This window comes from Heterocephalus glaber, unplaced genomic scaffold (assembly GCF_053883595.1).
Source record: "Heterocephalus glaber isolate CG9 unplaced genomic scaffold, H.glaber_assembly_v1.0 deba00000621, whole genome shotgun sequence".
NCBI classification, from domain to species: domain Eukaryota; kingdom Metazoa; phylum Chordata; class Mammalia; order Rodentia; family Bathyergidae; genus Heterocephalus; species Heterocephalus glaber.
In genome coordinates this window covers 12,993,390-13,005,752 of record NW_028258153.1, presented here as the reverse complement: position 1 = coordinate 13,005,752, position 12,363 = coordinate 12,993,390, and the positions used below count along the sequence as shown (strand labels likewise).

Below are 12,363 nucleotides of genomic sequence, written 5' to 3'. Positions count from 1 at the left end.
TTAAAAATTATTATTGCAATAAAGGGCATATTGCCATTTAGTCCCCTCAAAATATTTGCCTTCATTTCAAGCACATTTATCCTTTCGTTCCTGCCACTTTCTCATTACAGTTTACATTCATGGCAGTTTCTGTAAAATGAACCAGATCTGGCATGATGCAACTTCTGGCTTTTTCTCAATCAAAATGACACAGAAGGTAAATGTTTTGAATTCATTCAGGACATGAAGGCAGCCAGGACAGCACCAAAGACACAAAACAGAACTTCCAGAACTGCTTCAGAAAGTGGCAACAGTGATAGTATAAGTGTGTCAGCACAGGCAGGGAATGTTTTTGAGCAGAATTAATGGTGTCATTTGCTGTCATTTAAAAAAAAGTAAACATTTGCCATATATTTCAATCACATTTTTGTATGCATTTATAAAAGTTAGTTATAAAACCCGGTCTATTTTTTATTTTTATCTTGCCTTCACACATACCCCACAATATTTGTTTTCAGTTGAACTTAAAACTTTAAAATAGGCAATATTTTATATAATTTGTTTATAATCTTTTATGAAATAGAGAAAACTCTTGAACATCTTTTGATATTTTATTCAAAAGGTTAAAAAAGTTTTAAAATGTGCTTAAATAACTGCCAAGTAAAAAAATAGACATTTTTATCTTTTAAATGTCTTCTAGGATTCCTGAAGAGCATCAGAATTTGGAGTCAATGTATATTTTCAGATTAAATAGTACTTAACCTCTGAGGAAAAAAAGGTCCTATGCCAAGTGTAAATTGCATAGCTTTTTCAAATGCAATACAAGTTCTATGATTAGATTTAGTACAAAATCAAGTTTCAATTTAAAATCTAGCTGTAAATACATACATATAAAATTGCATATGTATTATGTTCAAGGATCTTAGAAACAGCTTGCAGAAACTATCAAAGCTTTAAAAGTTCCATTTAACCTAGAATGTCTGCTTTGACCCAACTGACATGTTATAATATTATTCTCTCTAGTTCCTTTTCAGTATTCTCCATCTCATCCTAAGAAATCATCTAAATAGAGCAAATACGTTCCATCTCACCACAAATGCAGTTTTACATATAATTCAAACCGAAAGAGGAATTAAGAATTTGGAGCACCCTATCCTATTCTAATACTTGTTTACCTAAACAATATAATTTGGTGAAGTAATAGCTTCTGTGAACAAAATGATGGTGAGATCTAAGTACTTGAATGTCAATATTTGTATTCCTCTCTTGACAGCTTTCCTAATTAGTTATTCAGAAGAAAACTTTACACTACTTGTCACAGTGACCAAAAAGCAAACAATTATAAGTATTTGATGTAGAAGTCTTACTTATCTACCACTTAACACAGTTATGAATATAGGATTTTTATCTTATAAAGATTTAAAGGAAACAGATTGTACTCTCTTTTTCCGATCAGAATGTGTACATAGCTGAAATGTATATGCTGAATCAGAAAATACTGTAGTAACCTTTTTGGTAAGTGTGAGAATATAAGATATGTGGGGACAATTTTAAGATTCCATACAAGTTTCATGTCATAGTGTTTTCCTCCCCAATTTTTAATGAATGTAAAATATGACTACTTCTCTTATCCTGATTCTAATCAATTCCTTCAAAATAATCTCTCTCACACAAGTTATTCTACTAGGTATTTAATGAGCTAAAACATAGGCAAAGGTAGCTAGTATTTAAACTAATTATTCAATAAATCAGTCTTTCACCTAAAGAAGTATTTTGTAAATTATTTATATTTAAATAAAAATTATTCATTGTAGGATATCATTAAATTTGGCCACGTGACAGACATGCTAGCACAGGCATAGAGGTAAATATGTGTGAAGATGATAGAGGAAACATACACAAATATGAAAAACCCTCCCACACTGGTGGATTCAATTTCAGTCATCTGCTTTAGACTGTCAAAGGACAATGAAAAGAAGGCACTAAAGCTAAACATAGCCTAAAATATAAATAATTCAGATTTTTTTATTCAGACTGTCTGGCTGTTTGTCCTTACTGTAAATAGCTAAGGAATAGGTCAAAGTATAGTGACATGATGTAGCTCGCAATTCATTATTGCCAAGCATCATTCCTGAATTTATTGTAACAAAACCACGCTAATGAAGTTGGGGGTCTCAGGTTCCAGTAAGGCAGTCAGCATCTTTCCATCTGAGTCACATCTTTCCCTGCCTTCCTGCAAGTGTACGTCATTAGCCAAAAGAGGAATATGCATGAGAAAGAGAATAAAATCAGTACTTTACCAGCACCGGAAAGCAATATTTATTTTGTGTCCTGTGGAGTGGTTGAAAAGCAATATTCTCATATATGAAGAATTCCATACATATTTTCATAAGAGAAGATGATAGTTCCAGACCATTATAAAATACTAACTTAAACAAAAGATAAAGGCTTTGATTTACTATAAGAACAGGACATTTTCTTTAGTAGAGAAAAATTATTTACATGATTTATATACAGCTTTCATTTAAAAAAATAGAAATTTTAGATGGCAGTGATTCTTGGAAAGATAAAAACTCATAGTTATGCCAAATGTACAATAAAAGTATATTTTTCAAAGTTTGTTACACACTCATAATAACATGTTTATTGTTTGTTATCTGGAAAAAGAATTTTCATCTACTTGTTTAAAAAAACTGTACTTTTGACTTTTCATTCACTGCCTTTGGTCATTAATGAAATAGAAATCTGCTATTAAAATCTGAAAGTAATATTTTTTTCTTTAGTAGTGCAAGATAAAAATAATCATTAAAACCTAAGTCTTTGTACTACAGAATACAGAGGTCCAATGAGTTACTGTTATTGTTACTATTCAGGTCCATATCACATTATTAAATTTTTCACTTCATAATACTAATGTATATTATTTTTTCAAAACAATTTCCATACAACTAAAATATGCCACAGATTAAAAACAAGTTGCCCATTATAACAGTGGACAAGGATAGAATTAACCCTATTAACCCTCTACAGTATATACCATACTGCTTTAGCTATAGTTGATAATTAATGGTTGATTGTTTAGAGAATGAGTATAAAATGAGAAAATGCATTTAATATAAAAAAGCTGATGGGTCAGGCACCTTGTTGGCAGCACTGAGTTACTGAATGCCAGCAGTGGCAAGGAAGACCAATGTAATGACAAAGGAGAGAAAGCTCTCAAGAATTTTAATGAGGGTAAAAGGTCTAATAGTTCATTCCCATTACTTGCTACATTTTGCCTTGATTTAGAGAGTTCACAAAGTGTAAGACAATAGTGCAAAATCTGTGATTTTTATGCCTTGCTGCTTTCTATTATATACCTTAACCTTGTGATGGTGATAAAGTACATAGTAAATAAGTTTTAGAGCCTTTTTCTAGCCAACTATGTGATGTTTTGGGGGTCAAACGTTAAACACAGTAAACTAAATTTTTTTCTCCAAAAAGAAAGGCAAAAACTGGAGATTACAAGAAAGCTAGGTTAAAAGAGCATAACAATTACTAAAATAAAACCCTTTTGAGAAGGACGCATTTAAAAGTATTTCAACAAAATGTACAGTGTTCAACAAAGTTTAAGGGAAGTATCTCCAAAACATTACAGAGATTTTTCCAAAGATTATTTGTAAGTACATACTCAGTCTGATTTCAGAGGCCCACTTGTGTAGCCTTTCTGAGATCTTGGAAGGTATACTAGGTGGGGCGTTTCAGTTACAGTAAAAGGAAACAACATCATCCAGTTTAAGGTGGAAAGGGGAGGAAATTATACAGCTGTAAAGCTGCAGGAATATCTTATGGGGCCAAATGGAAGGAAAGGCTGGGCACAAGCAATCTTCAGAAGTAAAGTGAACCTGGAAATGAATAGTTACTGAGGTAGAGCAGAAAAGATAAAGATAGGTTGAAAAGAGTCAAGGAAAACTATAATTTTAAAATCGAACTTTTAAGAAAAACTGCAGCTTCAGACACAAAAGTTACTCATGCCTTTTCAAGAAACTTACTGAAAAAAATTTCCTAAGGGTCTGGAGGACACAAAAAGACCACAACTTTGGAACCACGCCTTTCACAGGAAAATTGCCCTTTCTGCTACACACTTCCATTCTCAAGGAAACAATGTACTCAGCAGACAACACACCTCTCAATTTAAAATGCATGCAAACAATTTGTATTCTAACCTAGTCCACCAGAATGGGTAAATTGGTACACAGGAGCAACAAACATCCTTGACCTTGACTTAAAGACACCTCCAACACCACATAAATACCTCCACCTAATATCATAGTATACCTCTCTCTTTAGAGCCCACACTCTATTCTCTGTGTGCGTACTTTTAAAATCTGCCTAATAAACTTCTTCATTCTTCTCACTAATGTATCTTGAAAATTCTTCTTCTATGACAGAAGTCAGAGAACATGACAACCCTTGGTGGAGTAAATTGAGGTCAACAACTCCTCTTTGGGGGGATATCCTCAAACCCCATTCAATGATAGTTCCTACATCAATAATTGGATAGACTGAGCTCTTATTCTGCTTTTTATGTCGGAGGTTTTGCTCCATTCTATTGTTTACCTCCCCCAGTCCCATCTTTCTCTGCCACTCAAACTACAAGACAAAAAAATGACAATGTTCAGGTATTCAAGTGGACAAATAGACTAACTCATACAGACAGGGAATGCCCTTAGTTACAAATCCTTATGGGGAGGGATTGCTGTTGAACCATATCCTGTATTAACCCCATGCACCTGGCCCATAATGTGGTCACAATGAAATAACATGACTATGAAGACAGGCTTACCTGCTCATTTGGAGAACATAGCACATTATAGGCTATATAATTTAAGGAAAATACCCATTCATTTATCATTCAAAAATACTTAACATATTGTATCTTAGTTATTGTTCTAAATACTGACTATACAGAAAGTAAATAAGATACAGAGGGTACATGGGTAAATTGATCTCATGTACCACAGAAGCTAGAATGGTTTATGCAAAACAATGGAAAAAAAAAACACTCCTACCTTGTTAGAGACGAAAATAAAGGTGGAAAAATCCTTTTAAAACAAAAGTAATTTCTTTAGCTGGTAAAGGCAGAAATAAATCCAGAATGAAATTTAAGATCACTAACCATGGTTCTTCTTCTCTAAACACATTATAGATTTAGGTCATTCTTAGAAGAAAGGAAATTGTGAAATCTCTTTAAAGATATAAAAAGTGGTTCATTGAATCATGGTTACATTAATATATCTGAGAGAGATGTGATACACAGAATAGTCTTATGCAGGTTTACTACTCCTTTATACAATGCAAAACTTGTAAGAAATAATAGGATAATGGAAAAATAACTAGATCTTCTTTATAAAAGTTCTACTTATGATGTGCCAATACCAGATTATGTATTTTGGAGGAAGGTTACTAATAGAATAAATGAGCCATATTGTTATTTCAAGAAATTTTATATTAAATGGACTGCTTTTAGCATATTCCAAGGTGTAATTTGAAATAATGGCTCATCCAGTAGTGTAGTATAATGAAGATTTTTGGCAAACAGTCTCTGTTTCAGGACTCATTAAGAAGGTAGTTATAATTCTGTGCTCACCAAGGAAATAAGAAAGAAGCATCTGGAGTATAGTGTCTTTGGTCTACTTCTGTATCTAACTCTTTTCAAATCCCCTTCATTATATTATCTAATTCCAAAATGTGACCTTGTCACTTAAATGCTGACATTTTATAAATATCTACAGTATAAGACTCACTATTTCTCCATTGTAATATTTTATTCCATCTTCAAACTCTCTCTTCATGTACACTACACTGCAGATTCCTTGAGGGAAAATACTTATGTGAATTATCTGCATGTATATACCCACTGTCTGAAACACTACACACTCAAGAACTAACTCTGACTTAGGGCCTTTCTTCTAAGCCTTAACTTATACTACTTCCATTAGAACGTCCTCCTCTTCCAACCTACTCCCTTCATGAGCTCCTACTCGTTTTCTCACCATTCAGTTAAAGCACCTCTTTGATGGAACCTTTCCAGAATCCTTCAGAAGTAACCACTGCTTCCCTTCTCTAGCATTCATGCCTACCAATAACTCAAGACTGTCTTTATGATTGCAGGTTCTTATTTCTGTCTTAGCAACTATAAACTTACAACTATAAATGTATACACTTAAACCTATAGCAACTTTATGATTCTGGGCTCTTATTTGTGTCTTAGCAACTATAAACATATTTATTCATCATTTAATGACCCATTTGTTTAATGACTGTTTGGATTTATGACTGAGTCGTGCTGTTTGGACTTACCACCCACTGCTGGGACTCAAGACTTACAGTGCAGAAATGTGAGCAGGAGTGTAGTCTTATGGTGACTCCTTCTACAGTACACTACTGTAACTTTTGCTGATTGTACTGTACAGTACAGTAGTCCATGTCCTGTTATACATTACAGTATTGCATGTAAAAGGTATGCAAATAAAAGTAAAGTTATCGAGTTGGAGTTTCCTATGACAATTTCTTTATTCTAAATACTGTAATGTACCTACTATATACAATTCCTCATTTAGTGGCCAATTCATTTAATGACCTAGTTGCAGGAACAGCCGTCTGTCTACTGTATATATTTGTAATATATATATTTGTATACACATGCATATACAGTAGCTATGTATTGCACATCTCTGCTATAACATTTCAATGCTGTTGAAATCAAGAACAATAGATTACTTGCTAATGTATCTTGAGCTATAATCAATTTCTGAGTGGATGAATATATATCATAATTACAAATGATTATTTTCTATGGGGAGAAATATGCATTACATCAAAAAAGTTCCCACTTAGCAAAGAAAACTATTAGAGTTATCTTTATATAGATAGAAATAGAAAATATAGATATATGAGGGGTTAATACAAATTATATGAATTTTAGAGATGTGACTTAAGAAATAGCAATCACTTCACAACTTATTTTTTGCTCCAGGTAAAAATATTATCTGTCCTTATCTTACTTACCTTATTCTTTCTAAATTATTCTAATACATTATTTTATTATTACAAATTGATTCCTAAAAATGCTGGATAGTTACTAGTATAGACAATGTTGCTCAAACATCTGTATGCTACTTTCATATTGTAGGTGTTAAATATTGATTAAAGATTGTTAAATACTGATTAAAATATAGCTTTCATTTTTCTACTCTGTTACTTCATATAATTTTAAGGATTATAAAAGGTATAAGGCATTTTAATGCCACTCAATTTAAAGACTGTCATTTACAATATTTAGGACTATTTTGCAGGTTGGTAGCTAGTTCCACGTATTGCAAACAAAGCAAAGCACACATAAAGAGGAAATCAGAGATCTTTAGACTGCACTTGATCATATTTTCTCATATTGTTATGATCTACAGACTATTTAAACTATTTCATTTCCCTTTTTCAGAATTCAGCTTTTTCCATTAGTTTTCCATTTTTCAGAATGTCATTGAGTTTCTTACGTATTTTATAGGTTTACTGTAGGTATTCTCTTTTAAAACCAGCAGCACCTGGCCAAAAAGTATTAACACACTCTCTGGGATTCAAATAACTTTTACCATCTACTTGGATAAACAAAGGTTTCACAATTAAAAATCATAATTACCAAAGAAGTTTGGCACCTATGGAACCTGAGCACTATCAATCAAGCAATAGGATAAGAAAATACCTTCATTCACCTAACTAGTCCTAATATAAGTGTCATTTTGAAATGGAAATCTTAAGTTAAATATATTACTTATATTTTCAGGTGGATCATTTTCTGGTTACTACTAATTCTAGATATGTTTTTCACACCCAGAATAGTTAAGTAGCATTTTTACTACTTTTCTAAGTTAAGAAATATTAAAATTATCATACTTTTAAAAATAATTACTCTCCCTTAAATAGTTTATTCTATTCATACTTGGAATACTTCATCCTGATTTATACAAGCCAGTGCTCCTTCAATAATATTTAAATATTATTGAATAAGCATCACATATATTCCAGGGAACCTATTGTTTAAAATGCAACTAATAAGTCTTGTATAAAAGTAAATTCCTACAGTGCAAAGCCTACATCCTAATCTCATTTTGTCACAGTCTCTTTGAAGTTCAAATTTTCCTATACCTGCTGCAGTTAAAGCAGAAATTGAACTGCTGTCATTGGCATTAATAGCCTGCTACCAGACTGAGGTTAAATGAGAGCACAAAAAAGCTTCCCAAAGGACTGACTGTCTCAGAGTAATTTCACACACACACATACCCATTCGTGTGGGTACATTTGTCTCCCTAGGTAAGTACATGTAATTTCTCATGGGTCTACATTAAATCATTCACAGGGTTTCTAAAATAGATCCCCCATTGAGTTTCAGTGTTAGTCCCCTGATGCTAATATAATATAGCCTAAAATGTCCAAAGTGATGAAAATAGGGCAAAGGAGGAGATGAACGGAAGGCACCAATCCTTATCTAACTGATCCTCTGATTCTCTTAGTACTCAGCCTGTCAGAAAAAGATGGATGGGCAAGATATCATGTAATACTCCCCAACAGTATAGTTAGCCAATCTCACAGTGATAGCAACTGCTGTACATGTGGGTGGGGCTCAGTCATCATGGCATTGCTACGCTTGTTCTTTTTCTGGGCTATTCTCCTGCATCACTTATCTCCTGCCTAGTGTCACAGAACTCAGAAGAGAGGCAGAAGAACATAACTACCAGGTTCAAGCAAGGGGTCTCCCTTTCCACACATCATGGCACCACTGTCAACCCACAGAGAAAAAAGAAAGAGAGCTTTACCCGCAGGAAGGAGAGATCCCGGTTGTGCTCTATACTGGTGATCTCCAGGTTGCCCATGACCACCTCACAGTTCTCATAGTATTTTCGTAAGGCTCGGTACTGCTGTTCCAGGTCTGAGAGAGAGCTCAGTTTATTTTCTGTTCCTGCACACACTGTAAAAACAAAAGATACACATGAAGTTATAGAACCTTTTTAAGACACACACAATGAAAGTATACTCCACAACAGTCTACCTCAATCCCCTGAATTAAAATATTTCAAAGGATCCTAAATGCCATAGGTTCTCACACTGATAAATACCTTCACTTTTATATTCCCAAATTACACATGCGAGCCACAGTAAGAGGGAATATGTTCCACATAAACACTGTAAGTTTATCTTTTAAGAAAATAAACTTAAGAATTTAACTGCTCTGAGCATATGAAGCATATAAATGCATTTGCTTTCATTTAAACATTGTTATCCTTAGGATTTGTAATCTTTTATTTTTCTAGTAGAGTAACTGGACAGATATAAATAAATCACAATCAAGAGATAACAGTAACATTTTTGTTTTTTAAAATATTTGTTGTCTTTGTAAAATAAGCTGTTCTGACTAAATTTTTGGCTTAGTTATATGTCTGTAAGACCTGAACTATTCTATCTTTTCTAAAATATGTGTTAAACAACTTAGATTGAAATATTTTTCCATATACTACAAACAAGATAACAAAATCCAACGTATTTATATCAGCTGAGTCATCACTGTGTATATTCATGAGTGTTCTGAAATATAATGGACTAATAATAAATTTTCCCCGTCTGCCATCTTTGATGGTGTAGTCTTTAATCTGCTGTGAGCATGTGAGTATACATACCTATGTGTGTTTGTATGTGTTGATATTTTTGTTTTCTAGAGCCAGAGTTTAATTATTTCTCATGTTTTTATACCTATCTGTATACAATCTTTACCATAAAATATACTGACTCTAATCTTTGATAAAATTATATTACAACTCTTAGAATGTAAAGTTAAAATAGATTGTAAATAATCTTCCTTAAGTTACATAATATACACTGAATTCAAGACAAGATACAATGGGCACATAACTTCAAAGACACTGGGAACAGAAAACATGAGCCAAAACAAACATTTTCTCTTTGCAAATTGATTATCTTTAGTATTTGAAATAGTAACAGAAAGCTAACACTGTGACTATATTTGGAAAAGGTCTTTGTAAATGTGATCAAGTTAAGATGAGGACATCAAGGTGAGCCCTAATCCAATATGATATAGATCTCCTTTTAAGCAGAGAAAGATACCATGTGCATGCAAAAACACAGAGAGGAAAGCCCTAGAACTAAAAAGGTAGAGTTGAGTGATGCTACTGCAAGCCAAGGAATGCCAAGAAGTGACAGCCACTATCAGAAATCATGAAAATCCAAGAATTCTACCAAGAATCTCTGAGAGAATGTGACCCTGCTGATAGCTTGTTTTGGGATTTCCAACTACCAGAACCATAATAAAATAGACTGCTGTTGCTTTAAGCCATCTATTGTGACACTTCATTATAGCAGCTCTATGAAAACAATACATAGTCTTTAGATGATTTTTCTCTGAAATTCTACATTTAAATAAATGCTAAAAATTACTTCCTCTCTCTCCCTCTAGGGTCCTATCAGCTTATCATTTCCTATCTACCCTTCCTGTTCTCTCTGCTGAGTGCCAAGTCCCCAGATACCATGTGAAAATTCATTTGCTGCTTTTCAGAAAGAAGTTTTGTGCACTAATAATGATGGGTGCACTGGCAAAGACCTCTACAATCTGATAGGCATTCTCCTCTTCCTGGATCTTGAGAGACTGCATAATTTTCACCTGGCATATGGCCTCTGTGGCAGTTAGCCTGGACTGTTGACTTGATTACTTTGGGATGAACCTAGGGGATGGATGGAGCAAATTTCTGAGTGTGCTGGGATGGGTCATGGAGGTGTGGCCTTAGGGTCTAGGTCTGGTCCTTGGTCCCTTCCTCTCTGTCACTGTTCCTCAGTTCTGCTTCCTGGATGACATGAACTAAGTAGCTTTCCTTCACCCATCTACCATGATGTTTCTCCCTTGGAGCTAGCTGACCATAGACTGAATCCCTTAAAATAAAGGCCAAATTAGACCTTTACTCCTTTAATACTTGTGTCAGTTATTGTGTCGAGCAAAGGGAAAGTTGAAAAATATAGTCACCCAAAATAAAGATTACACTTTTTTCTCCTCTCCTTGGAAGTACATTTGTCCAATGGACTAAGCTCTTACATGTTGTGTGACACTTTCCAGAACATTATCTAAAGCATGGTCGAAGCCTAACTTTGCCTCCTTTATGCTTTCATCCAGCCTACTGCCAGGAATAGTGATATCACAGCTGAAAATGAACCATCATGTTGGTCCATAGTAAAGAGAAATATATCCTAAAAATGGCTAAGAAATAAGCTAAAAGTAGCAGGATTTTCAAACAATTGTTGTGTTCCATTGTCCTATTATTATTAACAGCAAGACGTTAGTGATGGTGGCCCTATTTGCTAACATAACTACACATAGGACAAAGGACCAGTAAATTCTAAATAAGTTATATGCTTTACATCTTAAGTAACTTTAGGTATTCTGTCTGGTTTGGGGAGTTTGTTCAATTCATAATAAAACTAAACTGGCTCCTGCCTCGAAAGCGCAAGGTCCCAAGTTCAATTCCTGGGTCCAAAAATAAATAAATAAATAAATAAATAAAACTAAAACTTTATTTTTCATCTTCTGAACATTTTATTGGTCCTGTAGAAGTTTCTCTTATTAAAACTAATAAATAAGAATAATACATTTTATTTTGAGAACTGCAATAATATTCAACACAAGCAAGAGGACATGAAATAATTGATTTGAGTACATATTCCTTATCAGTCAAGATCTAATTCCAGGATTATTTTTTCACTATATATTAGAGGCTCTCTGGGAAAAATACTTAGCCCAGATCTTTATTTTTTTGTTCTTAGAAAAAATTTTTAAAACTTTTTATAAACATAAAATATCTGTTCAGAAAAGGCATTATTATATTGTTTTATGAGACACAGATTTTAATTATTAACATAACCATTCCTGAAAATAAATAAAAAGCACACCCTTATAATCAATAAAGTTTATGCGCCATTCTGTAAACATATCCAATGTTATACTGAAACTTTTGTACAACTTATATTGTACTAGCTTCTTTGATCTGAAAGTAAAACTCACACTTTAATATAACATACTAAAAATTTACCATGTAATCATCTAGTTAAAAGATATCCAAAATGTTTAGTGTATTCTGACCTTTGCTATAAAAGCTAAGACTCAGCTTGGCAATCACATCCATTACTGTGATTGTAATACATAGATATTATTTCATGTTTCCCATTCTGCATGCAGGAAAAAGATATATAAAGTTATCTGAGTCTGAATAGTTTTAAGTTTGTGGTAAGTTCTCATTGTTGATGTTCATTCAAAACAACATTTAAATTCATAATGGACATAGTCTGCCC

At 33.3% G+C, this 12,363-nt stretch overlaps 1 protein-coding gene across 5 annotated transcripts in view; it reads right to left on the bottom strand.

Annotated features, from left to right (window-relative positions):
* Erbb4 (erb-b2 receptor tyrosine kinase 4) overlaps positions 1-12,363 on the bottom strand; it is a 1,128,010-nt gene that overhangs the window by 683,495 nt on the left and 432,152 nt on the right. For all 5 annotated transcript variants that reach the window (XM_004851107.3, XM_004851109.3, XM_013074521.3 and 2 more), the window contains exon 2: positions 8,832-8,983. In XM_004851107.3, the coding sequence (XP_004851164.1) occupies positions 8,832-8,983 (152 nt within the window). The remainder of the gene's footprint in view (positions 1-8,831; positions 8,984-12,363) is intronic.